The sequence below is a fragment of the Phyllopteryx taeniolatus genome, chromosome 14 (assembly GCF_024500385.1).
Source record: "Phyllopteryx taeniolatus isolate TA_2022b chromosome 14, UOR_Ptae_1.2, whole genome shotgun sequence".
In the NCBI taxonomy this organism is placed as follows: domain Eukaryota; kingdom Metazoa; phylum Chordata; class Actinopteri; order Syngnathiformes; family Syngnathidae; genus Phyllopteryx; species Phyllopteryx taeniolatus.
Genome location: NC_084515.1, coordinates 17,947,158 through 17,974,983, shown reverse-complemented (window position 1 = coordinate 17,974,983; position 27,826 = coordinate 17,947,158). Strand labels below are relative to the sequence as shown.

Genomic DNA, 27,826 nt, shown 5'->3' with positions numbered 1-27,826 from the left:
ATACGACAACGGAGACCCCGGACTGTTGAACAGCTGAAGCTGTACATCGAGCGAGAAGAGCCTTGAAGAGGCCCGGTGAAAGGGGCCGTGAACTGTGAAATCTTGGATAAAAAAACTCTTTTTCCTCAGCAAGAACACTGAAAACTGGTCCTCCAGCAATGACAAGTCAAATCATACTTCGAGTTTCCAAGCGGCGGCCGAGAAACTTGAAGGTTGTAGAGCACGGGTGTGTGTCCGCGCTCTAAGGTCAAAGGTCACAAAGTGGTGCTCAAGGGCTACATTTCATTTTTAAAACTGACAGATGGGCCAGGTCGTATGTAATTGAGGTAAAAAGTAAGGAAAATCATTCATTTTGATCATAATACATTTTTATTCATCATTCAATCCATGATAATCAATTTTACAAATGTTTAAATCTCAATAATTACAATCAATTGAGGAGATAAATGTGTTAAAAACAATTGAAAAATGAATAAATACGGGCTGATCAATGACATGTGTATGAAATTCGAGATGACTGTGTGTTCCATGTCGCCACGGTCCAGCATTCGTCACGAGATGAACGTTTGGCACCAAGCGAGTTTGTGCGGATCGGAGCTTTTGCCGTGACCTGCTCGTAAAGGCCCAGCTGGCGCGGCAGTGAACGAGCGAGCATGCTCACCTTGACGTCGCTCTGCCACTTTTCCCCAAGGGACTTGCAGCAGGTGCAGCAGCAGCACATCTGCCGCCCCTCTGCCCCGCGCCCTCCTCTCCCTCCTCCTCCATCCGGTTCAGCACTTCAACACCGACGCGGCCAACCGAGAATAGATCCCGAGCGAGCCCACCCCGTCCCATCCCATCGTCCATCAGCACCTCGCGAGCTGCAAATGCTCACTTCGGATTGTTGCAAGGTGCAGCCAGGAGCTAAATGTCAGTAAAGATGACTTTTCTGTGACTCGTAACTTTTGGTGTTCTCTGTGCTGTAGACATAGACGAAGGTGTTCTATTTTAGACACAGGTGTCCCTCCCCCTGTGCGCTAATCTCTCCCGGGATGCGACCTTATGTCGCCATTTAAAAGTGTGTGTATTTTCACTTCTCAAGAAGTCAGAAGGAAAGATGTGAACATCACCGCAAAGCATGTCGACCGTTCCACATCATACTCCTTCAAGGTCCCATGTTTCGACAAAGCAACTTTTTCGACTATTTGGGATGTAATATTGTCTCAGTAAACATGCGAAATACGAATTCAAACGGTCTCCACATTCTCGAGCTTATCTACATCATTAGCCAAGATCTCCGCCGACCTCGCCCTTACAGAGCGATACGAGGCGGCAACATGTTAGTATAATTTGAATACAGCAAGGTCCATATATATTGGGACATGGACACACACGCACGTCATTTGTAAACGATATGTGACGTCATGACTGGATTTTATTGGATTTTTTTCAATTCCCAGCTGGTCGTTGGCAATGCAGTACAGTGTTTAAATTGAAAGTACAGCAGTGGATGATAGTGAAGTATTTACTTCCAAGCAGCTGCGATGCTAGCTGCTCCATATTAGCCGCGCCAGCAGTCGGGATGACTTTGAAAGCGTACAGTTTTCTTTGGAAATGGAAAGGAAAAAAGGAAGAAACCCTCCTGTGAATATGTGAGTGAAACAGTCACGTCCGTTTCCCCTCGTTTCGCTTTGAAACCGGTCGCGTTTGGGAAGACAACACGTCCGTCCGGTGGCCTGGCAAATTTGGCCTCGGACAACAACAAACGAAATGTGCCTGCTTTCCATTGAGCTCTTTTGTGACCGTCGAGCCGCTCGTTGCGCTGCTAACTTCTGAAAAGGTTGCTTCATGCTCGGCTCACCGGTTTGAAAGTAGGCGAGGGCTCCAATCAACAAACGGCCGGCCTCGCTCTCTCCCCGTGGCAAGGTCGGAAATAATCCACATTATTGTTATAAATGTACCTCTAATCTGATTCAGTTATTTATTGTGTGTGTGAGACTGTATCGGATTACAGTGATACTTTTTTTGGGTATTCTGAATACGTAACGCCGGTTCATGTATTCCGCTCCCCCCCCCCCCCCCCCCCCCCATTCCAGCATTGTTGGAATGTCAGTGCTAAGAAAAATATCTTCATCCCTGCCAGCCCTCCCACTTAACATGCGTATTTGACTTCTAAAGCCGTCAATGGCAGCGAATGTTAATAATTTTGTACAGTAATTGCTGTATTCTCTGAAGCATTAATATTCATTTGTGCAGCTGCAATGCCTCGATTTTACTGAGGTTAGTTCAGAGTAACAGCCACGAACGCAGTTGACCTACTAATTCCTTAAACGGGTGTGGTGGATTTCCGGGCGTCTGCGTTTCACCGTTCTTCTGGCCGTAGGGTTAGCTGTACTTATCGTGAGGAGGATACACCATATTTGGTGTGTTGTTGTTGCTTTTCTTTTCTTTTTCTTTTTCTTTTTCTTTTTTGTTGTTGCTGTCCACAAGGTGGCGCTCTTGTCCATGAATCGACCGTATCCCTTAATGTCACCTGGACGTCCCGTTTGAAGGGTTCATCGTTCTCCCTGACAACACAAAGGAGACAACTTCTTCTGGCAAAGATCGATTGTGATAAACGAATATGATTTGGGGAGCAATTCACTGAAATGTTGCGAATGACAGCACGTCTTCTTGTGATTCTTACGATTACGATTGGTGTTGTTGTTGAACGTCGTTCAGCTTGACCGTCAACTGGTTTGTGAGGCACAACGATCTTGCGTGTGTCGTCGACAATCCGGCGCGCACGTGCGCGCGGCGGATGACGCCGAATGTTCTCGCTCCGGTTGAACCCTCGCGCCCTCCCCTGACCAGCGCCACACATGACGTCGTGAGCGCGCAGGCGGCATGACGCGCGCCGGCTCGGCATCGGAACCAGCTGAAGCGTCGCGCGAGAGAGCAACATCGAAGAATGTGAGCGCGCGTGGGTCTTTCCGAGCGGGCTGCATGAAGCCGTCGGCGGTGTCATGCGTCTCGCCCCGCAGCCGAGCGCGCATCATCCGCGGCTCCTCCTCCTCCTCCTCGCGGCGGGGGCGACCGCGTCCCAGCCGCTGTCGCCGGGCTGCCCGGACCGCTGCGTGTGCGACGAGCAGCTGGCGGTTCAATGCGCCGGGCGGCACCTGCGCAGCTTCCCCGCGGACTTGCCGCTGGCCACTCGGCAGCTCCTCATCTCGGACAACTTCGTGGCGGAGCTGCCTCCGCTCGCGCTCAACTACCTGTCGGATCTGGTGTACCTGGACTGCAGCAACAACTCCTTGACGGAGATCTCCCAGTCCACTTTCGGGAATCTCAGGAAGTTGGCCTACCTCGACCTCTCCTTCAACATCCTGACTCGGATCGAGGACAGGACCTTCGGGCCGCTGGACGCTCTGGTCATGCTGCGGCTGACGGACAACCCCTTCCTGTCCGAGATCCACCGGGACGCCTTTGCGGAGAACCTGGCCCTGCAGGTGCTGGACGTGAGCCGGAACAACTTGACGTCGCTGAACGTCAGCTCCCTGATCTCGCTGCCCGCCCTGCGCTCGCTGGGCCTCAGCGGGAACCCTTGGAGCTGCCAGTGCGCCAGCGAGGAGCTCGGCCTGTGGGTCCGCTTGGAGGCCTTCAAGTTTCAAGGTCGCACTCCCTTTTGTTCTTTTTACTCACGAGGGCTGTAGTTATCGGATGCTGTCGTCGCCATCATGTTGAGGGGACGTTCCATACCACTTTTTTCAGCCCCAAACCGCTCCGAGTATTCCCTCTTTACCCGCTCAATGCAGTGGCGTGCAAAGGGGGGGGGGCTGGGCTGGGCTGATTGCTCATTGCGTCCAATGACGTCCAGTGTGGCTTTTCCAGTGAGATTGATGTTCCTCTTTGGCTGCAGCAGTCAGCAGAGCCTTTTCCCGGGCGCTGCCCGTCCCACCGCTGGCGACACAATTCCGACTCTGGTCCAAATAAGCCGGGACGACATTCCCGCCGACAAACGTCCAAAACGAACGCGGCAACATTTCAAAGGAAAATAAACAGGCTTTCCAACAGTAGCAGAAAAGTATTGCCGAGAAAAGGGCTCGCAATCAAAAACCAATCGAGCAAACAAAAGCATTCCTTACTTTTTGTTGTGTTTGTTTGGATTGTGCAGGTGAGCCGAATGTTTTGTCCAAATACAAAAGCTGGACCAAGACGGAATTGCTGTGGACTGGCGTAAAATGCAGAAACGCTTCGGATGGTGCGCGTCCTTGTCACAGAAATAGCAGAGACCGCCGATGATTAGCTCCCTGACACGAAGATATTATTATTATTATTATTATTATTATTATCTACTAGATCATTTGGTAGCTATCTCCCGTATTATTGGCCAGGCATCTTTTTTTTCCTCTCTCTTCCTTTTTTCTGATGCAGCTCTTGGATTTCAGTCCATTAGATTGTGAAAGTTGACCTCTTGTTTTATCTTCTGGAAATGTGTTTGACGAGGGAAAACCCGATATCGTGTCTCACTTTGTTCCTGACCAAATCATCTGAGGGCTTCATGAAAATCACATCAGCCCACCCAGAGTCGAAGTGGATTTGCTTAGAAATAAACCAAAGAATGAAAGCCAATGTTCAAAGTATGATCGTCTTGTTCCCCATCAAAGGTGTCTCATTTGGATATTTGCGGATGCGTGAGTGTGCAAAAGGGCAGCTGCTATTTATAGTGCGACGCATGGCGGCGTTACGAAGCATCCGCCGCCATGCTCGCTGTGGCTGAAAAGGCATCCCCTGCTTCCATCTCGCGCGCGCGCGCGCACGCGTGCACTGCCTTTTGCCTAACTTCACTTGGGAGGAGGAGGAGGAGGAGGAGGACGCTTCTGTCACTTTAGCCGATTTTGAAAGAGCACGTCAAGCGCCTATTTTGGAGACACCTGTGCCGCGTCGTGTCTCGCCGGCTGCACGCAACGCGGCAAGAGAGAGAGAGAGAGAGAGAAAGAGAGCGAAAGCTTGCTTAGATTAGCAGCTGTTACATAAGAGGGGCGTCTAGAAATAGAGCAGAGCGAGGATGCCCTCGCGTTTTGATGGCACTTTGGGTTTTTATTTTCGGGGAGGGGGCGATGGTCTGGAGCCAGAAGGATTTCCTTCTTAGCCGTCAGACACGTGCGCGGATGTTGGGAAAGTGCCAGGACAGACTTGGGCGATGGGAAGGCGACGTGCCGAGCTCCGTGGGCATTGGCGAAAAAACAACCGGAAAATCATCCTCCTCGTCGTCATCCTCATCTTCTGGACCGTGCGCCCATTTGGTTTGCATTCGGAAATAGAAAGAATCCATATCATAGTCATCCATGTCACCGTTCCCAAAACCTTCATCAAGTGGCAACGTTGAAGCGCTTCACTGTTTTAAGCGAGCCTTGAGCGTCATACACGCGTACTGATACATTCAAACAATGAGACGGCTGTCAAACGTCACTCGGCTTCCCACTTATGATTACAAATGGCTGAAAATCGATTTCTGCGGAAGGCTGAGTTCAGGAATGTTTGGGAATATTCAGTTGGACAAGTCACACGCTTCCTGTGAGAGTGAGCGAGAATTTGCGTGCGCCCATTCGGGTGGCAGGTGAGCTGCAGCCGATGCCGGCCGACTTTGCCGGTTGCCGGTCAATTGCGGACAAACGCGAACGTTCGTACGTAAGGACAATTTCCAGTTTCCAGGCCTTCGTAGCGTTGGATTTTCGAGGTATGCTCCAGGTGAGCTCTTGTGACAGCTGTCGAATTATCATGCCTTAAGACAATTTTGAAAGAAAGAAACAATGGTTCCTCGAGTCCAATTTGAAGTCTGTCCGCCATCACGGAAAGCCAACGCGCTCAAATGAGAGCTGGGGTCTCCAAGCGGTCCTTTGGATCACTCCTCCATGTTGGCAATTCCCTCCAATGAACTAATTCTTTTGTAAATTGCGTCTTTTGGCCGTTTCATGCTGACTGAAAGAAAAGGATGATTCTTTTTTCCCCCCCAAAGACGCTTCTCTCGTGAGGCGCTGCGGAGCCGAACAGATGTGCTTCAAATTGACTGTCAGCCCTTTGAAAATGGACTTTTTTTTTCCGAATTAGCTGTTGGCTTTTTGAAAGCTCGCGGTTCGTTTCCCCCTTTTATTCTCCGGTGTGACGCTCAGACACGCACGCACGCCTGTGAAGAAGAAAGGGCATCTGAATAATTCAAGCTCAGCGTGGCTTTTCTCGGTAGTCATTTAATGGCGCGCAAAGTCGAGATTGGGTTACGCGGGAAGCTCGCGGTCAGAAGAAGGTAGCGTCGCCTCGGCGCGATAGGCGGAGCTCGCCAAAACAATACGTAACCCTTGGAATTATTTATCGAGCTCTTGGGTTGAACTCGAAGGCCTCTGCGATGCAATTGATGCTTCGCGAGAACAGAGAGAAGCAAACAATATTCTGCCAAAGAAAGACTGCATGTCTTTCCTCTGACGTCTTTGCAACGGTTGGAAAATAGGCCGCGATCAAAGTGCGCCGAAAGTCACGATGCTGCGTGCTGCAAACTTCAGACGGTGCCGATTAGCCGAGAAGGAAGTTTCTCGTTTCCAATGGCGAAATGATTCCGTGGTTAACATACACCCACCGGCCACGACGTTCTGACCGCTAATCGAATCTCATCTGCCTTTACGATGTTCATTGAACACATCTTTAGCATTTATGCTAGTAGTTTCAGCGCATATGGAACGGCAGCGTGTCATCCCGAGAGGCGTTTCGAACATTTCGGCCGTCGAGGCCAGCGGGGAATTCTCCGAAGCACTCGCTGACATTTACTTACATACATTCCGATTTCAGCCTTCACAATCAATAAGTTTAACTTCAACTATATTAGCAACGGGACTGTTTGTTTACCGATCAGACTTCCAATTCCCTTCATAAGGTCAACACGCTAATTGTTTGGTCAGAGCAAAGTCGACTAGCAAAGCACGTCTTGAGCTATTTGCGCTCCTTAATGCAAGAATGCGAGACTGATGCATTTGGTTTCAGTGTTTTTTGTTTTTGTGTCATGTTAGCAGATAAATACTGATTCGGAAGCGTTTCCAGATGACTTGCGTGTCACCGTTGTGTGCTTCTGTGTCGCATTTTGGTATCATACTGAAGTTTTCTATAAATGCAACACGACCGCGGCGGCGAGTTAAGTCAGGTATATACGGTAAGTCGCGGCCGAAGAGCCCACGTAGCAAACGTGCCGCCGCCTGCCGCCGAATGTATTTAGCCACGACAGAAACATGCTGGCCACATCCAATCTGGTCAAATCACCTCCAATTCCGCTGTGTGATGACGGTTTCCTGTGTATGTGACAGATGAGGGCCAGACCGTGTGCGGTTCCCCGGACGACCTGCGGGGCCGTCGTCTCGGCGAGGCGGCCGTCCAATTACGGACGTCGTGCCACCACACTCTAGGTTCCTGGGACTATCTTTTCTTCGTCATCATCGGCTTTGTCATCTTCGCCGCGGGCACCGTGTCGGCCTGGGTCACGGGGGTCGTCATGGTGCGCTACGAGCGCTACGTCAAGAAGAAAGACGAGCGGCCGGAACTGGACGAGGAAGAGGACGGGGAGGCGGGGGGGACGGGCCGGGAGCGACCCTGAGAACGCTTTGTTAGGAGCTCCGCTTCACCGTGGCTACGTTGCATTCTCGCAGTGCCTCCCTCCGTGGACCTCCTGGATGTCCTTCTGCATCTGAGAGGACGAACCGGCTCCAAACGCACCGCGGCGTGCACGGTGACCGAGTTACTTGTCCGTGCCTCTGTTGGGCTGGCACGTGGTCAGTGAACTGCGAGTGAAGCCGAGTCTCTTCCAGCAAAGTGCGAGTGACTTGACGCGCGAATCGACGGCAACGGCAATTGTTAGGAGAACATTGATAACGTTTGATCGATGGCCCACTACCTCGCAAACAGAAACGTACAGCGGACGTCAATTACACCAGAGGGCTAAAACTTTGACTTCTGTGTAACTATGTGTACCGTTTCTACGTAACTCAAGGTAACAAATAAGTTGGTAAAATGTAAAAGTGTCAAGGGCCCAAAAGCAGTAGAATCCGGTGACAAAAACTGAGATGAGCAAATTTGCTCGATGACACGCAATGTTGTATTCAAGGTACAATTTGGAGTTGGACATGACAGGAGAATATGATTAAAATCATCTGTTGCAAAATCTGGCCCCATCTAATGTCTCTGATTACATGTTTTACTGTAATTGGCAAACAAGAATAGCCAATTTTGTCAAAAGTCATTTGTGTCAAACGGCCGTCTGTTGTCTCACGAGAGCGGCTCCGACGACCCGAGACAAATTCCTCGTGTGTTCTTGACATATTTGGCAAATAAAGATGATTCTGATTCCGATCAGAGAGCGGCGTGGCCGAATAGTCTGTCAATCATTTGCACATGCCCACCGTGCATAAGGCGTCTCGCGAGGACACACGCGGCCTCTCGCAAATGGAGAAGAAGATTCTAGTTTCTTGGCTCGATGGAATTGGACAGCTGTCTACTTCAAATCGAGGGGAAAGATCTGTAACGCTGGCGTGCGTCCCATACGTGGACAGTCGCACGGCCGAGCTTGGAAAACCACCTCGTACGTCGTCAGCTAAGCTGATGGCCTCTCCTATTTTTAATCGACGGAACGTTCCCCCAAAACTGCTAACATTTCACGTAAGGTCGCACGGTAAGGCGGCCAGAAGAGCGGCACGAACAGGCCCTTTCTTTCGGCGGGGGCGGGCACCGAAATGAGGCTACATTCAAATATTGCTAGCCGTTTGAAACTGCATATTTCCCTTTAAAAGTCATTTGTATCATGGTAAAATGCTTTCATTGCTGCGTTAGAGCTTGTGGGCAAACTTCATCTTCTATGTAGACCCTCGACCTCCTGATCGGCTCCTGAAATTTGAGATGAGGTAGAAAAATGAATGGCTAATACAGTACGGTTTGCTATAACACGCCACCACTGAAGGCAGTTCTTTTTTATGACACAACAAATATCATTTATTCATCACGACTATAATGAAAGGCGTTTGCTGATTGAGCTGATCTGCACGGCAGCGCTGGTGTGTGTTGGTGCTAGCCGCGAGGCAAGTTTCTTGGACATCCAATTCTTGTGCAACATGGTGAAAAAAAAGGCTGCAAGGTGACACCGATACGCAGAAAGCGAGAATGGAAAAGACCAGCGTACCAGGTCAATGAACTTCACGGTGCTGCTCTTCGATGATTACGGGGACAACGTTGGATGCCAGTTTTGTACTTGATGGACAAAAAAACAACAACTGCGATGAAGGTGATTACTCGGCCACCATTTTCGGAAAGGTTTCATCTCCATGGTGTGAGACCTTCAGGCGCACTACAGGAAGCTCCCTGGAACACTCTCAGCGGCATTCGATATATAAATAACACTTCATATTCACGTCTCTCTGGTGCCATTATTGTGATATTTCCTCAGCATGAAGGTGAAACTCATGAATAAATGCGTCTCTGCTCTTCCTCATTCATACTCAGTGTAACTGTAACTGGATGGAAACGAGAAGCTCACATTTTGCTGCCATTTTTGCATGACCCCGCCTGTTTTTTGTTCGATAAATGTGTACGTGTAGTTGTTCTTTATTTCTGCCACTCACAAAGCTCACTGGCTGGATATACAGCAGCGGACTCCCGCTGGACTCTGAATAGCGAAAAGCTGCGGAAAATCGGATGCCCGCTCGGACCGCATTGGGAAAAAAATACAAATCAAAATAAAAAAACGTTTTTAAGCCCAAAAATGTTGCGAATAAGCGGGCACAGACTGCTAATAAGCGTTTTGCGGGTTGGTAACCCCCCCCAAAAAGAGAGAAAAAAAGAAAAACGGTAACGTCCACCAATATTCGAAATTCTACCATTTTGACAACCTCAGCGCAAACGTATTTAGTCAAAATAAGCACACAACCAAACCAATCAAATGTGACAAACAGAAAAACAGAGCCCCCAAAAATGTGTTGGGCCTCCACTTGAAGGGGGAAATGCATAACATCAAATGATTCTAAGGGAATATTTTGTCTTTGAAAAGTCCTATTTCAATGAGGCACATGATCCAACGCGAGAGGTGTGTCACCAATGATGTCTTGCCCTGTTTCGATGATTGATGGAACAAAATGGCTTTCCGCTATTCTGGTGCTCTCGTGTCCGTCGAGTCACGAACCCCCGTTTGGAACTTCGAAATACACCCCGTTTCGACTCCGAGGCAGTAGAATTGTCAAAAGAAACCATGACTAGCAGGACATTTCTAATGAAATAGGATTAAATATAAAATCATTGGATTAGAGACGAAAGGGTAGCATAATATTAAACAGGGGCCCGTATGATAGGATGGGTTCGACACCAGTGCAAACTAACTACTACAATACAGAAATACATGAATCCTTTTGAAAATGCGACTTTTGGCGAAGACAAAGTTGTTTCTGCTTCTGCGGCCTTCTTGCAGACGTACTTAACTCAAGGCGGACTCGTGGCCGTGTCGCTTGCCGGCGGCGTCATCTACACACACGCTCGCAACGTGAGCGAATGGGAAGCAAATCCTTCACACCTACGGACAATTCAGCGTCGATGATTATTCCTGCTACTGGAACATGCGTGTCTTGAGAATGAAAAATGAATACCCAGAGAAAATCCATGCAAACAGCGGGTGAACAAGCAGTTCCACACAGGCAGACCCCTGAGAAGGCCCTCGGAATCACTTTCCACCTCATTGTTATTATTCGTCCAATAAATGTGGCTCGTTCGTACAGGTCGATGTGATCGGCTCAATGGATTCCAATAACAGATATGACCTTTGCACTTGGAGAGGAAATTGGACAAAAAGGACACAAACTATCAGGAGCTATGCCGTAGATGGTTTTGTCCAAATAGGTGTTTTCTTATGAATTGGTGAGTGGAACAAATACGCGAATGTTTTGTCAGAATAATAAGCCATCTAGTGTGGGTCAATGTGGTTTGCGGCAAAACAATTCCTGACCATACTCGTATATGGAATGTAGGAAATCATTCCATATACTCTCCGAGAGTCCTCTGACGATGCCGTGCGTGCGGGGACGCGCGGCCGGAGCCTTGGGAAGTTCCGTCACGCCTTCCCGCTCCGGCATCCGGCGGTAATATGAAGCCGAGAGGAGGACGGAGCGAGAAAGGGCGCGTGAGAGATGTTTGCGGTCACCCACGGCCGCCCACCTCTGAAATAGGCCTCAAATGAATGCGGTTCTATCTCACGCTGGCGCGGAAGGCCCCGAGGCCGAGAAGGAGAAAAGACACGCACGAGGAAAGCTGAAGTCAGTTCATCCAGCAACACGAAAGCTAGCGTTCTGAGTCATGACAGAATCAAGGGCCCGCAGCTGCACACCTGCGAGTTGGCATGTTTGAAGCGGGTGGCAAAAAGGGGACACAATGACCTAAACGTAAAGACATCGTGAGCCACGGCTAGCATTTGAGCTACCGAGCTAAATGAGTCAATGTAATAAGAAGAAATAAAGCTTCAACTTTGCGTCACCTGCCAAACTCAGAGGAGTTGAGGAATAAATGGCTTCAATTTCCCAAGAATTTGGGAAGCAGATTTGTGGCGTGTTCGGGCCCATTTCGCTTCAGAAAATACGTTTTCCTCCACGTGCATTTCCAGCGAGCATTGGGAGCGAGCGAGCAACAGTCATTTCCGCTCACGTTTCCTTTGTTCTAGTTTGTAGTCTCCGGAACTTCCTCGGACAGTTCCAAGCCGCCGCGCTCAATAAAGTTGCGGGCCGCTACGGGCATTTCATCCGTCGGGTTCCGCAAAGCTCTCAGGGCAAACTCGAGAGCGGAGTCGACCGCTCCGAACGTGGCCCTCCGCCGCGCCGTAGCCGACAGCTGCGCAAGAATCGTGGCAAGACAATCGCTGACACGACAAAGAAAGACGGCTCGGCTCATCTTTTTCTGCTGGGCGAACGACGCCGTAAGAGTCATAGAAGGCGGGCAATAACGACGGAGAACAAGGACGACGGCGAAGCGGAGGGGCGAGTTTGACCAAAATCCAGATCGGATAGCAGAGCAACGGTAAGCGGAGAAGGACGAGCGCATGTGGCAGCGGCAGCATGTGTTGACGCAGTAGGCCAGAGAAACAGATGCAAGGAAGGAGAGAAGTACAAATACACTTGCGTGACAAAGTCCACACACCCCTGTTCAAATGCCAGCTTTTTGTGATATAAAAAGAGGAGACCGAGATAGATCCTTTGCAAACACTTAATGTCACCGACGGAATAACATTTACAAGTCCAAAATATTTGTGATTTTCGAGAGGGGAAGTAAAAAACGGAAATAGCGTGGCTGCAAAAGTGTGCACACCTTACAACTGCATCTAAGGCTGTGTTCAGAAGGGACCAAACGCATTCGAACTGCCGTTAAATGCGAGTCGGCACACGCCTGCCACCGCACAAAGTGCCTCTGACTGACCCCGAATAAAGTTCAGATGTTTAAGTAGGCTCTTCCTGACATTTGTGTCGCTGCTTTCGAGCAGAAGCTTGACTTTTATTTGAACTGTTCAGAATTCCCTCCACCTCGTCTAAGGTTTCAGTTGCAGCGAAAGAAAAGCAGCCCCTGTTCATCAGAATCAGAATCAGAATCAGAATCAGAATCATCTTCATTTGTATGTAAACATTATGCAGAAAATGTCAAAGTAAAAGGATGTCAAAAACACACGAGGAATTTGTCTCCAGGAGCCCTTTTGACAAAAAAATACTTTTGAGACATAAAAACACGTTCGAAGTAAGAGCCAATAAGTTCGACCGTTAGTTTTATTGGCATATTTTCCATGTTTGGGAGAGTTTGAATGTGACTGCTTAATTCTGAACACAGCCACATCCCATTTATAAGAGGGTGTGCACACTTGTGCAACCACATGAGTTCAGTTTATATTACTTCTCCTCTCGATTTTTGGGGGAATCGAGTAGTCCAGGTCAAAGGTCAGAGCAACGGTGGAAAACCAAAATGTTTGAAATGACTGATATATCTTGTTCTCAACAACTGAGGTGTGTGAACTTGTTTTATATTCACTGCATGTGCAGTTAAGCCAGCACACATACTTTCATTATAAAGACGTCCGCGCCAAGCTCTGCGATAACTGCAAAACAAAACCAAAAAAGGGCTCCGAAAATCTTTTGAAAATACGATTGTAACGATCCACTTCTCCGCATGAACAGAATGAGCTCTTCTTTTATCCTTCAATTGAGCTGGGATGATTGAAAGCCGATGTACTGTCGCTTCAAGCGCTCCGAGCAGGTGGGAGCAAGCGACAGGCGCTGTTCCCTGTTTTCCTACTGCGCGCTAATGTCGTGACCTTGGCCCGGCGGAATGGAGAAGACGGCGACGGCCATCGGCGGCGGCGTGGGATCCTCGTGGCCGCGTGGCTGCTAAATAGCTGAGGCGCGATCACGGCACGCACGGGGAACACAAATACACCAGCGCAATCTTTGAGAGACATCTCCTGCGCTTTGAACATCTTAGCCAAAGATCGCACGGATTATCTGGGCTGGGCTACTGTGTACGCATGAGCGCAAATGTCTAATAATAAACTGCTGTGTCAAAGGGGAGAGGACGTCCTGGAGGATACGGTGACTGCGGAGTGCCACAAGACAATTCTTGTAGACCGAGAGTAGGATGGCCGCCATCGGTGTGAATAGGCGGACACTTTGACTTTCATTGAAGAGGTTTCCCAAGCGCGGACCTGCTCTGCTTTTTCAGGGCCTCGTGTATTTAGACGAAGTGACATCGTTGAAACCGTAACTTTGAAGGCAAACGAATCAACGATTCTCAAATATCCAAGGAAATGACCGAATCTCATCCTAAAAAAGTGGACGCCCCAAGATTCCACAAAGTTTTCTTCAAGGTGCCATATTTGACCAGATCAACTTTTTCTCGTGTTTGCCATGTAATATTGGCTCTATGGTGCCTCAGTACATATGTGAAATACGAATGAACATATTTGAACATTATTTAGTACAAAAAACACTTTCAAATATTTGTGCAAGAATTCTGGACGTTGATGCACATGATTTGCTTTCACGGGCCACATAAAATGATGTGGCGGGCCGGATCTGGGCCCCAGGCCTTGAGTTTGTCCTGACATGCTTTACCTTCACATGGGTAAAAAAAAAAAAAAAAACATCATAATCATCACATTCTGTCTGACATATCAATATAGAAAAATGAGACCGGCCAGCAGAAGCTCAAATCAGGCAATGACATCATCACTTTCAAAATGGAAACGTGACTTTAATGGCTGAATGGTTGCGTCCCTGGAGTGGCTGCCCACGAGATGACACAACCAAGAGAATCTTTGATTTTCAGCTGCACATATCTGAAAATGTGTCTGTGAGTGAACTGCTGTGAATTGGATCCAAATTGCCGCGCCACGTAGTTTCTCAGCCCGTGACGCGACGATGCAGATGCAGATTCCCTTCCGAGCGACTGTCCGCAACGCTATCGTCACTTCACATCGCCGTGGATCCAACTGGTAGGACGCTCCTGTCAATCACGTCAAAGGCCAAAGATAAGTAGAGCTGCAATGAGTTTTGTTGGATGCGCAGATGAATATTAGCTAACCGGCACACACTTGATCGTTCGGTGAAGTTTTTTTCCCCTCACGCTCTTGGGCTCTGCTCCTTCAAACCGAAGCCGCTCCGGTCGCCCCGAGGCATCGTGATAACAAAAAGTCGTCATTGGCTGAGCAGTCACGTTCTCGACCACGATAAAATAGGCTCATTTTAACTGGGACAGGAAAGGGGATGTGTAAAATGTGTCATAATTCTTGAACCTTGGGGTGCAGTATTTGGATGAAAGCGTGTCACAGACTTTATGAAGTTACTTGCTCTTCTTTGAATGACAACATTTTGAATCAATCCTGCAATCGCAAGGTCGATGTTGTAGACGGATGGATGGATGGACGGAGGGACGGACGGACACAGAGAGCGACACCTGCGTATGTCGGTGTAAGGTCTTCATGGTGTGCAGCAGGAGCGCAGAGCAGGCGTAGCGACATGGCCTCGGCCCTGGTCCTGCTCCTGCGCGCGGCGAGATCGAAGACGCACGCGGCGGCCGCCGGGTGGCCGTGCAGGCAGGCGGGGTGGCTCTGCGTGGCCCTCGGCACCAGCTGCAACACATGCGACAGCCAGATCAGAAACGGGCAATTGTTTTCTCACTTTGGACTGTCCGCAGGTATGGATGTGAGGGTAGTAGACGGTCAACTTTCACAGACAGATAGACAGATAGTTGCTGCACTGAAACTCCAAGGTGAGAAAATAAATGTACAAAGATAACTAGAGGAGCATTACATAGAGTGCAGACCTCCACCATGACCGAACAATCCGAAAAACTGCACGTCCAGCAGAAGGTGCAGCACCTCCTGCTGGATCTGGTTAGTTACTGCACCACTGAGCCGCAAAAGATAATGACAGCAGAAAGTGATTACAAAATCTTGGATTGGCAATTTTTTTTTTTTTTTGCTCAGCGTTTGTGCCGCCCATCCACAAAGTTTGGTTTGGTTGCTATTTTGCCACTCATCTATCTTAATATTTTCGTGACAAGATTAGCTCTCAGGATGATGTAATGGCATTCTACATTACTGCAACAATACCAGCGGACGTTGCCAAGGCCAATTGGCTCAGTCCCTGGCTAGCTGTAAATATCGGGTATAGCATGTGACAATTTTGAAAAAAGTGTCAATAAAAATCGTAGCTGGCTTTCCCTGCTAATAATCAAGGCGGCCTCAAATGAAATGTCGGTCTGCGTTCACAAAGAGTCGACTTGGAGGGGTCCGTTTGGGAATGAAGGGGACTACATCACCTCCAGCATTTCCGCTTGTGGTTTGTGAGAGTCGGTTGTCAAATTGCAGCGATGGAAGAGGGCCTCTCGGGTGAAACACTTTCTGCCTGTGTACCTTCTCAGGGCCTCGCACGACTACTTCTCAACATTTTCTCCTTTCCTCCCAATGATTGTGCTGCATCATAATAAAAAGTGTCCATAAATGTTCTCACAAGGCACGTCTTCCTTACGTGGGCGACGTCGTTCGGTGGTTTCAGACTCTTTTAGCACTTGGATGCAATCTTTCCGGCCTGCTGCCAACAACACCAACACGGACGACATCAATCACGACTTTCACCGCCACGAGGCTGAAGTCGACAATGCCGACACGTTGTTTCGGGGGGGAGGGGCTAAGCAGTTCAACTTCTAAATCAGTATTGAAATTTACTCCAATATTATTCAAATGTCGTGCATAAACAGGGAATCAACAAAAATCATGTAAATGAATTTAAAAAAAAAAAAATACAAAATCTTCAGTGAGATCTAATACGAGCCCTGTATCAATAAATGAGCCTCTCATGCAGCGAAAAAGGTCGCCAAAACATCGGGATTATCACGTGACGCCTTTCCGCTTCTTCCCTCTTGCGCGAGGCTCAGTGACTCGCCGTGGTTCGTGTTTATGTTTTCAGTTCTCCCAAGTATTGACTGTCAAAATGGCCGCCTATTGTCGTACTGGAGCGGCTCCGACGACCGGAGACAAATTCCTCGTGTGTTTTTTGGACATACTTGGCAATAAAGAGGATTCGGATTCGGATTCGGATTCGGATTCAATCGAATGGAACAATGACATGTTGAATGCATTTGTCAAATTGATGCTACTGTTGATTTATTGTAGTATTTACAAAAGCTCAATGTGCCAATTATATAGAGCGAAAGGAATGAAAAAGGAATGCAACACACATTATAATTGACAGGTGAACATTGTTGTGAGGTTGTGGGCTGCAATCTCAGCTCAGGATTTCCTGTGTGGCGTTTGCAAATTCTTCCTGTGCTTGCGTGAGTCTCTCCCCGCCTGCAGCTTCCATTCCACTGGCAAAAGATGCTTTCTAACCTTCGCTTCATTGACCACTCCAAATTGTCCGTAGGTGCGGGTGCGCTCCGCCCGGCTGTGCCCTGCGACCGACTGGCATACGGATTGCCGAAGGTCGAATTTCCGCCCCGGCTCTCGTATTGAATCTCGACGAACTGCCGAATAAGAAGTCTGCTGGGTGTCCGCCGTTTCCACAGACGTTCGTGTTTCTCCTATGCGTATGGTAAAATGTCAAGATAAACACACACATTTATTTGCAATATATCCCACATGAATCACGTTCAGTCGCTTAATACAAACATATCCCCTTTGTGGGTCACGGACAAAGCGCTCACGCTCCAAAAATCCAAACATCCCGTCCTGAATATCATAAGCAAAGCTGTCCTCCCGCATGATGAAGTATATCTCCCCATGCATCAAAGCCTGAGCCTCCTCCTCGTTTCAGCATTGAACTTTGAGCTCACGGGGCGTTCTTCTTGCCTGAATCCCGCCACACATTGTCCTCACGAGCACATAAACACAGCTGCCGGTTGCATTTTGCGCCGCCACAGGATGCGCTCACGTGCCATTCATGGCGAGAACAAATTCAAAACAGACCTCTGATGATCATCCTCAAGCTACCGGACTGTCAGAATCCTGCAAAAAAGGAGAAATAGCAGTAGAAATCCAGTGAACTGGGGTAAAACGATTTTTTCCATGTGACTTTTCTCCACTCACACACTCGTAGCCAACACAATTCTTCATTCACTTTTTTCGAATTGTGGGCAAACTTTTTCGAAGGAGGAGTGGCTCCTTCTCTCCAAAACTGGAGATGACATCAGCGCAAGAAGGCAGGGCCGAGCCTCCTCTTTGCCGCAAGCGGCGAGGAAAGCAAAGCGTCAGCCTCCCTCTTTTTGCCACATGGACCACCCTCTCGCGTTCTCCTAGCGGGCCGGGCCGCGTCGTGCCGCAGCTGTGAGCGGGCCTTCGTTCTCGATGAGAGCGCACGGAGATATGACAACGCCGCGCAACTAAGATCCTTCGACCGGCATCTACCTGACCGCTGACGGCCGAGAGAGGTAAGAGGTCATTCTGGAATGAGGCCTCCGATACATGCAAAGAATCCGTTGACACGAAGCGCCGACATCCTCAGTCGCCGCTGTGAACCGAGTCATTCAAAGGTCAGGAGTCTCGGGAGCTGTCTGCTCAAGGAGCCATCTTTATATTTATGTTGGACATTCTTCCTGCATGTCTGCTTGTGGCGCTCCTCATCATAAACAAAATGTACAAAGCTCATATGTCGTCCCTCGGGACCCGGACAGACTCCGATTAGATCCATCTGTTCCGAGCGAAAACAATTGGCACAGTCAGTAACCTCGAGACACTTTGATGTGAAAAACGGGATTCTCCTGAAAGTCGTATGTCGTGCCGTGCATGTTCGCTGGAATGGACTTTGGGTGATCAACATCCGCGCTCAACCGAGTCAGCCAGTGGTCAGAAGAAGAAGAAGAAGAAGAAGAAGAAGGAGAAGGAGGAGAAGGAGGAGGAGGAGGAGGCACTCCTGTAAAGTTCGGCATGTGTATTTGCAATGACTGATTGATATCGAGCAGCCAGAAAGGAAGGATACAACAACAACGACCCAAAAATCTCCTCGCGCAGCAGCCCGGCCGGCTCCACGAAGGAAGGCCTCGCGGTCGCGATCGACAGCGAGGAGGCTGCGCAGGTCAGGCGTGCCGACGAGATCCTCTGTGTAGACGCTGTCGCTCCCGCCGCCGAAATTCATATCAGGAGCTCGGCGACGGGCCAACTGCAGACAGCCGGCGACGATTGCGGGAAGACGGCGAAAGGTCGCCTGCATGTGGGTGAAACGAAGTGACCGAGCGAGCGACTGGCGTCTCTGAGCTCTGACGCACGGCCCATTTCCCAGAAAGTGTCTTTTCCTTTCCCGTCAGACGGGAACAAGCAGATTGCTGTTTAGCATATATGACAGCCACAGGGACTTGCTTAAAATGTATGTAGGCCTGCGTACACACGCATATTTCCCTCTGATGTGATTTCAAGCACGCACAAACGTTGACATGAAGCAGAGCATATTTTTCCAGTGAGTATTATTCTGCCCGAGCAGCACTTTGAGCTTCTGCGACGCGTTGGGATCTCTGCCATTAACCGTGCTGCAGACTCATCAGAACAAGTACAAATCAAGAGGCGACCGCGGGGAACGGTCCGACCGAACCGTCCGTCTTTGCCCTCAGCTCATGTATTTCTTCTTTTTGAGCATTTACCATGACTCCTTGTTTCTCCAACGCCTTCGCTTTATCGCCTCGGCCGTACGGACACCGGACGAATCGGCTCGGATAGCCCGGCTTATTGAAGGAGGGAAACATCTTTTACTTTCACATCGTTGAACGGCACCCGCTTCTTCTCCACTTGATATCCTGTCAAAACCAATAAGAACCAAAGAACACACACGCTCCTGCCAAAAGTTGACTCAATAACGCAGCTCTCATAAATCAGTCATCCCTCCTCCCCCTGCCGCTTCTGAAACCCATCAATTTCCTCCATTTTGTCACACAAACTCACATTTGTCCGTCATTAGTCGTAGCCAAGAAGGGACAACACATGAAAAGGAGTCCGAGTAGCCCAACAAACGTATCCCTTTTTGCTCTGTGAATCCACACCAGACCGAGCTTTATTATTATTATTATTATTATTATTCCCATCGCAAACCAGCGCAGGTGAGCGCGAGAGGTCCGTGGCCGATCGGCAGACACCTGACACCGATGGGGCAAGGGCTCCAATTGAAGACAACCGCAGCGAAAATATAATGCGAATATGGACAATTGTGGCGGGTGCGTGACACGTCTCGAACGCAACCGCAAGTGAAGCAGAGGGCCCGCGTTTCCGATTCCTTAGACTGAAGTCTTTGCCGTACTGAGCTCGAGTTTGACTTTCGCAATGACTGCCTTTGCGTCAAATGTTGCATTGCTGTGCGGTCATTAGTGCTTAACTGCAAGATGTTTGCTGACAAAAAAACACTTTTTATGTTAACTGTGCGAGCGGAAAACAACTGGTCGCGTAGAGCTCCGTTACTAATTAGCAGCGTTTGGAAAGTGTCCAGTTGGTTTCGGAAAATATGAGGCCGTCGGAGGAAAGGAAACAACTTGAATATCTAGGAGAAGGTTACAAATAGCAAACAGCGACACTCGTATTAGAAACATGTGAGCGTCCGGGTGGAATTTCCTCACGATAAGTTCATAAATCTTCTGAGCACAATGTTTTTTACTTCTCTTCGCCTTCACAGGAATCTTTGTTTCTGGTGATAAATCGAGAGCGACAGAATGGGACCTGGAATGTGGAGCTTGATTACTTTGTTTGGTCTGTCGCTCTGGAGCAACGGTGAAGCCGTCATCGAGAAGCCCTTCGCCGCGCGGCCACGGAGAGCGGCGGAGGCCAATGGAGAAAAAAACACCAGGTGCTCCTACACCTTCCTGGTTCCCGAGCAGAAGATCACAGGCCCCATCTGCGCGGCCAGAGGTCCCGTCCCTGACGAAGACCGAGTGACTCGCCTCGACGTGGCCGCGGTGAGCGACCTTCTGTCGAAGCAAAGGCGGGAAATGGAGACAGTGAAGCTGGTGGTGGATGTGGACGGGAACCTGGTGAATGAGATGAAGCTGCTGAGGAAAGAGAGCAGGAACATGAATTCCAGGGTGACCCAGCTCTACATGCAGCTGCTGCACGAAATCATCAGGAAGAGGGACAACTCACTGGAGCTGGCTCAGCTGGAGACGCGCATCCTGAACGCCACCGCTGAGTCGCTGCGGCTGTCCTCGCGCTACAAGGAGCTGGAGGCCAAATACGCCGCCCTCTCGGCGATGGTGAACAACCAGTCGGTGGTGATCGGAGCTCTGGAGGAGAGCTGTATGAAGATGGAGGACCGCAGGCGAGAGCCGCCGCCGCTGAGCCCTCCGATGGCGCACGTGGTGCCCGAGAACATTCCCGTCAATGTGCCGCGTTTCACCAATGAGATACGAGGGGATAATAGCGGACGCTTTGCCCGCGAAAGGGGCTCTCGCTCTGGGCCGTCGCCAACCGGCGGCACCCTGGAAGTCCAGAAACCTCCTCAAACAAACTTTAGCGCCGAAGGTGAGTTAGTTGACACTGTCGGGCCATTTCTGGCCCAAATCATGAGAATTACCTCCAAAAAGTAATAACACGGAACAGTGCACAAGTCTGAGGGCACCACTGCTTTTGTAGTTTTCAAGGACCTTAAGCAAACAATACACTTTGGGACACACAAAACAGAAAACATACGAAATCCATTTCCACGAAACCTGGTAACGCTTGGGCACGGTCCAACGAGCTTTTACATTCTGGTGAGGATCAGGAGAAAAGATGGAGATTCAGGAAAGCTTCTCAATGACGTCTTTGTTCTTTAGCATTGCGAGTGACCCTTATTGCGCATACATCAACATTCCTATAGATTTATTCATTCACCGCTTTGCCGGTCAACCGTAGCAAAATGATGCACACTCGCTTCGAGTTCAGCCGCAGGTGGTCCAAAGGTCAAAGATCTGCAACTTCCGCCGCAGTCCGACCACTCGCTCAACAGAAATGCGTGGAAATCAAAATGCTGCCGTGTCTCAAGTGAGCCTGGGGACTTAAAAACCTCACCGGCCCGATTTTGCTCATCAACAGAAATTTCTCGCACATTTAGCTCACCCTCGGCCAAGAATAATAAAGTGTGTAAGGTTTCTGTGCAGCTGTATATGGAAACGATCCTTTTCCATTGCATTGCAGACATGGAGCAAACCCAGACTGGTACGATGGACTCAAACCACTAAGTGCCTCTGGGATACCAAACCCGGTGCTTAATATTTCATCCAAAAAGGGGGGGGGGGGGGGGGACTAGACTCTAACTTTATCTTGCTATTATATCATTATTTGGATTGGATCTTCTTTCCTGTTGACTGTAACACACATTATGCATTGTAAGTGAAAATCCCGAGCTACAGGAATTATTATCCTGACGAAAAGCAGACAAACTGCATCCAAGGAATGAGGGGCACTCATTAATAGAGCGACCTAATTAGCCCCTCTTTCCTCTCAGACCTGTCGCCGGGCAGACCTTGACGATTACGTTTCCAGTGACTCTGTCGGGCTGTGAGAGTTAAGTTTGCCTGAACAGATGTCAACAAAAGGAGGTTTTGGCATTAATAACGACATCGAAAGCGTCTTACCGAGTACTGAAAACAAAAAAAAGCTTGTTCGGCGGTGCAGCAGGAGGAACTATTGGAGGAACTTGGAAATGATTCTACGTAGTTCTCCAAAATGAGCAGATCATCCAACGCAAAAACATGCGCTGTCATAGCTGCTTGAGCTGAGCAGATGAACAAACGATACTCCGCCTAATTCACAGTAGCCTAAACTCACATCTTGTTTACGTTTCTTCCAGAGAAATATAGTATAGTATTTCAGTCTGTTATACGTACGGAAGACGGACGCCTCTGCCGGAAGCAAACTTGCCATAAAGCTTGAAAAATGCCAACTCGTTTCATCTCCCAATAGGTTTTACATGACAAGGGATGAACTTCCCAATCACTTCCTCCTGCTCGGGATCACAATAGCTGATTTGGGACAGAATACACCCGAGGCCGGTCCCCGGCCAATCACAGGCGACAGCCGATTCCGCGCCGGCCGCACGTCAGGCCGAGGCGGCTATGGGAATCGGGACAAGGGAAATATTGGGCTTCCAAATGAAGTCCCCTTTTGTCAGCTTTTGTGTCCCAGTGCGAAAGCTTGACGCTAATTGGAACATCGTGTTCTTATATAAACATGCAATCGAAGCAGCAGCGGCTAGAAAGCATATGCACGCACTATGTGGCCATCCCTTTTCTGTACCGCTTTCTCCTCACGCAGGTCGCGGGCGTGCCGGAGGCCGACCCCGAACCGGTCGGCAGCCAATCGCAGGGCGCATCGAAACAAACAACCGTTCGCACACACGTTCACATTCACACCTGCGGGCAACTGAGTCTTCTATAAACCTACACGCACGCTTTTTTGGGGGGACGTGGGAGGAAACCAGAGTGCCCGGAGAAAGAAAACCTACGGAGACGCATGCGAACTCCACACAGGCGGGGCCGGGGTTTGAACCCCGGTCCTCAGGACTGTGAGGCAGATGTGCTAACCAGTCGCCGATTCTTAAAAACATCGTTTTCAAGCCTCGCCGATGATGAAATATTGATGGTTCGATTTTGAAAGAACTGCGAGGATTTCGGCCGTAGCTAGCTATTTGGATGGATGGATGGATGGATGGATGGATAGATAGATAGATAGATAGATAGATAGATAGATAGATAGATAGATAGATAGATAGATAGATAGATAGATAGATAGATAGATAGATAGATAGATAGATAGATAGATAGATAGATAGATAGATAGATAGATGGATAGATAGACAGACGGACGGATGGATGGATGGATGTCGACCTTTTGGTGCTAACCCTTTAAGATTTGGGCTGTTCTCGCCCTACAGGTCCGTTCCGCGACTGTCTGGAAGCGCAAGAGGCCGGCCACGTCGCCAGCGGCATGTACCTGATCAAACCGGACGAGGCGGAGACATCCCTGCAGGTCTGGTGTGAGCAGGATATGGACAACGGAGGCTGGACTGTGATTCTGAGCAGGAAAGACGGCTCTGTTAACTTCTTCAGGAACTGGGAGAATTACAAGGTGATTGCAACGACGTTCGGCGTTTCCACAAGCTCCGAGTGCTTCGGCCCGAGATAACGGCGCTGCCCGCAGGACGCTTGTGTCGGCTCGTTCCTATAGTTCAGAATTCTTGTATTTTCATTGTAAAATGTAATGCTGCGTCAGCGGTGTTATTCATCCCGGGCTTTTTACTTTGAGATTTCCATGATGAAACTTTAGCTGGCCTACTGGAAAGGTATGTTCCGCAGCTCAATCTGTAGGGGCTTCTTTCCAAAACCGCGACGACTGCAGGGCCTTCCTGGACGGATGGCTGCTTGGCTTAGCGCATACCGCCGCATATTGGCCCCCTCGTCGAAGTTCCGCGAGGAATAGGTGGAGCATATGACTGCTGCGAGCCTCGCTCGGCCCATTCAGCAGGAGAATATTTGCTCTCTTTGACGCTGATTGGCCTCCTTGCTCTCCCACAAAGCCACGACGAGGACGCGCACACGCGCGCGCGCGCACACACGCGGTCCAAGAGAGGAGGGGTCAAACTTAAAACTCCCCATCGTTCATCAAATGCTGGCTTCACGCAAACGGACGAGCCAGTCTTCCCATTTGGGACTGGGATTGACCGGATCCATGGTGTTCGACATTCTGAGGGCTGGCGTTTCTTTTCCAAAGGGTGTTTATTAATCGCACACATCAAAATGAAAAGACTGCAGCCGGTGTTCGTGTGTCATAGCCAGAAAAGCGCTGCAGACAGCGTGTTTCGTTAGCACAATGGATGGGCCGGGAGGCAATCTCCAATTCCAATTCCAATTGGCTTCTTCTTCTTCTGCTATGCAGCAATAATCCCGGACAAATCAGCTCCAAACCTCACTCGCTGTGGCACACAAATGACTTACAAATTCTGAGTTACAATGATTTTCCATCTTTTTAGGTTACACAAAATGTGCCGTATTTTAAAAAGAAGTGATGCAAAAAAAGATCTATGCGATAAGTCATCAAACAAATATTGTATTCCCATGGATTCCTTCTGATCCCTAACTCGTTCTTTGTGTGTCTGAACTACTCCAGAACAAACCATAAACCATCCATCCATCCATCCATCCATTTTCTGTCGCGGGTGGCGGGCGTGCCGGAGCCTACCCCGGCTATCATCGGGCAGGAGGCGGGGTACGCCCTGAACCGGTCGCCAGCCAATCGCAGGGCACATACAAACAAACAACCATCGGCACTCCCATTCACACCTACGGGCAATTTAGAGTCTTCAATCAACCTACCACGCATGTTTTTGCGACGTGGGAGGGAACCGGAGAACATGCAAACTCCACACAGGCGGGGCCGGGGATTGAACCCCGGACCTCAGAACCGTGAGGCGGACGCTCTAACCAGTCGCCCAGACCGTAAGCAGGATTTTCTCATCCAAACCTTGATTTGAATCTCCCTGTCACTCACTCAGAGCGGCTTCGGCAACACCGACGGGGAGTACTGGCTGGGTCTGGAAGGCATTTACAAGCTGGGACGTCAGGGCGACTACAAGCTGCAGGTGGAGCTGGAGGACTGGATGGACAAGAAGGTGTACGCTCAGTACAGTAGCTTCCACCTGGAGCCTGAGAGCGAGGGCTACCGCCTACGCTTGGGCACCTATCGAGGCAACGCCGGCGACTCCCTCAGCGGCCACAACGGCAAACAGTTCACGACTCTGGATCGGGACAAGGACGCGTTCTCGGGTATGTACGAAACGGCACATCTTAATCTTCATTCGAGAATAACACGTAAGGCCCTGGCCGAGGCGGCACCTGAAACCGCTGGCAAGTCACATGAGGGCAGAACACTGATAAAAGACAGATCATAATAAAGGTGGTCGGAACTATTGTTGCCTGACATCTGACGATCGCGTCTCATTTAAGTGGCGGTGCGACGTTTTCTTTGCACTCTCAGCAGCACTTTTTCCTGTTGCAACACACGGAAATGCGCCACGTAGCATTTTGTAGCGTTTCCTCTTCAATAATGTAAACCTGGAAAAAAGGACCTTCTCAAAACAAGTCGACAAAAGTCCGCAATTTTGCCCCTAAAGTCAGTGGGAAAAAGGTACTCATATGAATTGACTTGATAAGATTCTTAAAATAAGATCTTGTATCTTAAAGTAAGACGTTTTCACGGGAAATAAGATCAATTGGCGCATTCGGTTGCCAATTGAGGCTGCTTAGAAAGCCGTGGTCCTCTATTTGAGCTCTTTTCCTTTTCTTTTTTGGAATAATTCCAAATCCTATTTTCTCCAATCATAACATCTACACGAGAGCAAATCAATAAAAGGCGACTATTGCCACACGACGCTCCGTGCCCCATTTGTGACGGCGAGCTCCCATTGCAGGTAACTGCGCCCATTTCCACAAAGGAGGCTGGTGGTACAACGCTTGCGGCCAAGCCAATCTCAACGGCGTGTGGTACAGCGGCGGCGTCTACAGAAGCAAATTCCAGGATGGCATCTTCTGGGCTGACTACGGCGGCGGCTTCTACTCCATGAAGTCGGTCCGCCTGATGATTCGGCCCATAGACGGATGAGGCGCTCCCAACTGGAAGCTCATTTGAAAGTGTGCCGTTAACCCAACGGCGATCAACAGTCCGTCCTTTTACAGTTAGGACTCTTCTGTTTATATGTACATGCATATCATTATCGAAACAAATTGGGAGTTTGGGGACGTATTTATAAGATGTATTGTTACTTTAACCAATAATTATATATATATCTATATATATATATATTCATTGGTGAAGGAAAACGAAGAACTGCAGGTGCAGTTAAATCAAAGTTATGCAACACGTCTGTCTAATTTGGGGGTTTTCCTTATTCCTGCTCCCCCCAAGCAGGAGCTGCCAGGCTTCCAATCTTAACGCAGCTCTTCCTACCTCACCGCCATGAGAAACATCTGAAGGAAACACACATTTTGGGGTATTTGACTTGTGCCGTGCTTCCTGGAAACTGGAAAATTGATCTTTACAGCTTTCTTTTTTCGACTCGCCCCCTCCGAAATCAAGCCCTTTCATTTTTCTCTTGACACTTCAAATGACCTTTGTGCGATGTGTTTAACTACTTTGGGCAGAAACTCTAATTTATATGTACAATTAACTTATCAGAACAGTGAAAAGGGCCCGGTGTCCTGAGGGAAAGGATGTATAGCAATCATTGTGTGTGTGCGTGCGTTTTCACATATGGACATGTGTTGCTTGTTTCACTCACTCAACCTTTGATTTTGGTACGACACCCAGAGCAGCAACTGTGGAATTTGCTGTTGTTTTGCAGCGTTTGAAGAGTTATAGGCACTTAACGAGAAAATAACGAGAAGCCCTTTTCACCAAGCCAGACATGACGGCGCGAGAAAAGGAGCAGGGGCCGTCTGGGGATGGATTCGGATGGAAAGTTATTCCCGCTCGCCCCCTTTTAAATCCATACAGACATTTATTTACATTCTTTCCACACAAAACCGCTTGAACCGTATGTTCCCTTCCATCAACTCATTCACGGGTCGGTGTACGCAGTAAGCGCTGATATGAAAGTCGAGTTGGAATGGTTCTTTGAGGAGAGGAGTGTTTGAGCTGCCTTATTGCCGTTTGGCTTTTTGACCTTCACGTTACACGGGTCGGGTCAAATTGGAATTCAAAGCTACTTTGGGTTAGAGAGCGGGCACAACGTGCGACTTCATAACTTAGCGGTCCACAGCAAAGGATCACCACTGTGCCATTCTGCCATTTGAGTGCATGTTGACATTCCAAACTTATAGATCAACGGTTACATGAAATCCAGTGAAAGAAACAGATTGTCTTCCTGGAAAGAAAGTTGTCAGAGCGACGATCCGGAGCATTCTATATTTGACGTTATCGAAATGCAGAGTTGCGCTTGCGTGATCCTCGTTGTTGCAGGAACACATTTGACACAATGCGGATATTGCACAATCCCATTTCATTGAGAGTGCTAACACATTTTGGTGGGTAACTGGAAAAGAGCAATTCATCAGTTCACGTATGACTCATAACCACAATAATTGATGACATTTGGTTGACGTATCCGTCACACCGTTGCAAAAATGAGAGAAACACATTTCGAACCTGTTAGAGATTTGGGTTTGTTTCAAACGGTATTTTCCCGGCTGGAAGTGACACGTCCAGTTTGAGGAAAGACTTTAAGAAGTAAATATACTTTTCAAATATATTCACCTTTTCTTTTCTTGTGTCATTTGCAGCTCAAAGATTCCACTCACCGTATTAAAATTCACCTTAACTTAA

At 48.9% G+C, this 27,826-nt stretch overlaps 2 protein-coding genes and 1 long non-coding RNA gene across 6 annotated transcripts; 2 read left to right on the top strand and 1 right to left on the bottom strand.

The window, feature by feature from the left end:
- The first annotated feature begins 2,152 nt into the window (after positions 1 to 2,152).
- On the top strand, positions 2,153 to 9,583 carry LOC133488593 (leucine-rich repeat-containing protein 52-like). The gene is made up of 2 exons (XM_061796635.1): positions 2,153 to 3,630; positions 7,308 to 9,583. Exons 1-2 carry the CDS (start codon positions 2,985 to 2,987, stop codon positions 7,592 to 7,594), a joined length of 933 nt encoding a protein of 310 aa, XP_061652619.1. The 5' UTR covers positions 2,153 to 2,984; the 3' UTR covers positions 7,595 to 9,583.
- A 4,670-nt stretch (positions 9,584 to 14,253) lies between these two features.
- LOC133488585 (uncharacterized) lies at positions 14,254 to 17,466 on the bottom strand. Its single transcript, XR_009791693.1, has 3 exons — positions 15,823 to 17,466; positions 14,833 to 15,130; positions 14,254 to 14,748 (listed from the first exon to the last, which is right to left on the bottom strand). It is a non-coding gene; the product is annotated as an uncharacterized LOC133488585 (long non-coding RNA).
- Positions 17,467 to 17,772: 306 nt separating this feature from the next.
- On the top strand, positions 17,773 to 27,826 carry LOC133488584 (angiopoietin-related protein 1-like). 4 transcript variants are annotated; one of them, XM_061796606.1, is made up of 5 exons: positions 17,773 to 17,928; positions 20,151 to 20,992; positions 23,385 to 23,578; positions 25,002 to 25,272; positions 25,917 to 27,826. In XM_061796606.1, the coding sequence occupies exons 2-5, from the start codon at positions 20,188 to 20,190 to the stop codon at positions 26,105 to 26,107; spliced, it is 1,461 nt and encodes a 486-aa protein (XP_061652590.1). In that variant the 5' UTR covers positions 17,773 to 17,928; positions 20,151 to 20,187; the 3' UTR covers positions 26,108 to 27,826. The 4 variants fall into 4 exon arrangements, with proteins under 4 accessions (XP_061652590.1, XP_061652593.1, XP_061652592.1 ...); XM_061796609.1 differs by lacking the exon at positions 17,773 to 17,928 and adding an exon at positions 17,952 to 18,572; XM_061796608.1 differs by lacking the exon at positions 17,773 to 17,928 and adding an exon at positions 18,573 to 18,707.

Excerpts from the sequence above, each read along its gene's own strand:
- LOC133488584 (XM_061796606.1), top strand. The coding sequence starts at position 20,188 with ATGGGACCTGGAATGTGGAGCTTGATTACTTTGTTTGGTCTGTCGCTC. Across the intron at positions 20,993-23,384 it reads AACAAACTTTAGCGCCGAAG|GTCCGTTCCGCGACTGTCTG; the intron begins GTGAGTTAGTTG and ends CTCGCCCTACAG. Across the intron at positions 25,273-25,916 it reads GGACAAGGACGCGTTCTCGG|GTAACTGCGCCCATTTCCAC; the intron begins GTATGTACGAAA and ends CTCCCATTGCAG.
- LOC133488593 (XM_061796635.1), top strand. The coding sequence starts at position 2,985 with ATGCGTCTCGCCCCGCAGCCGAGCGCGCATCATCCGCGGCTCCTCCTC. Across the intron at positions 3,631-7,307 it reads GGAGGCCTTCAAGTTTCAAG|ATGAGGGCCAGACCGTGTGC; the intron begins GTCGCACTCCCT and ends TGTATGTGACAG.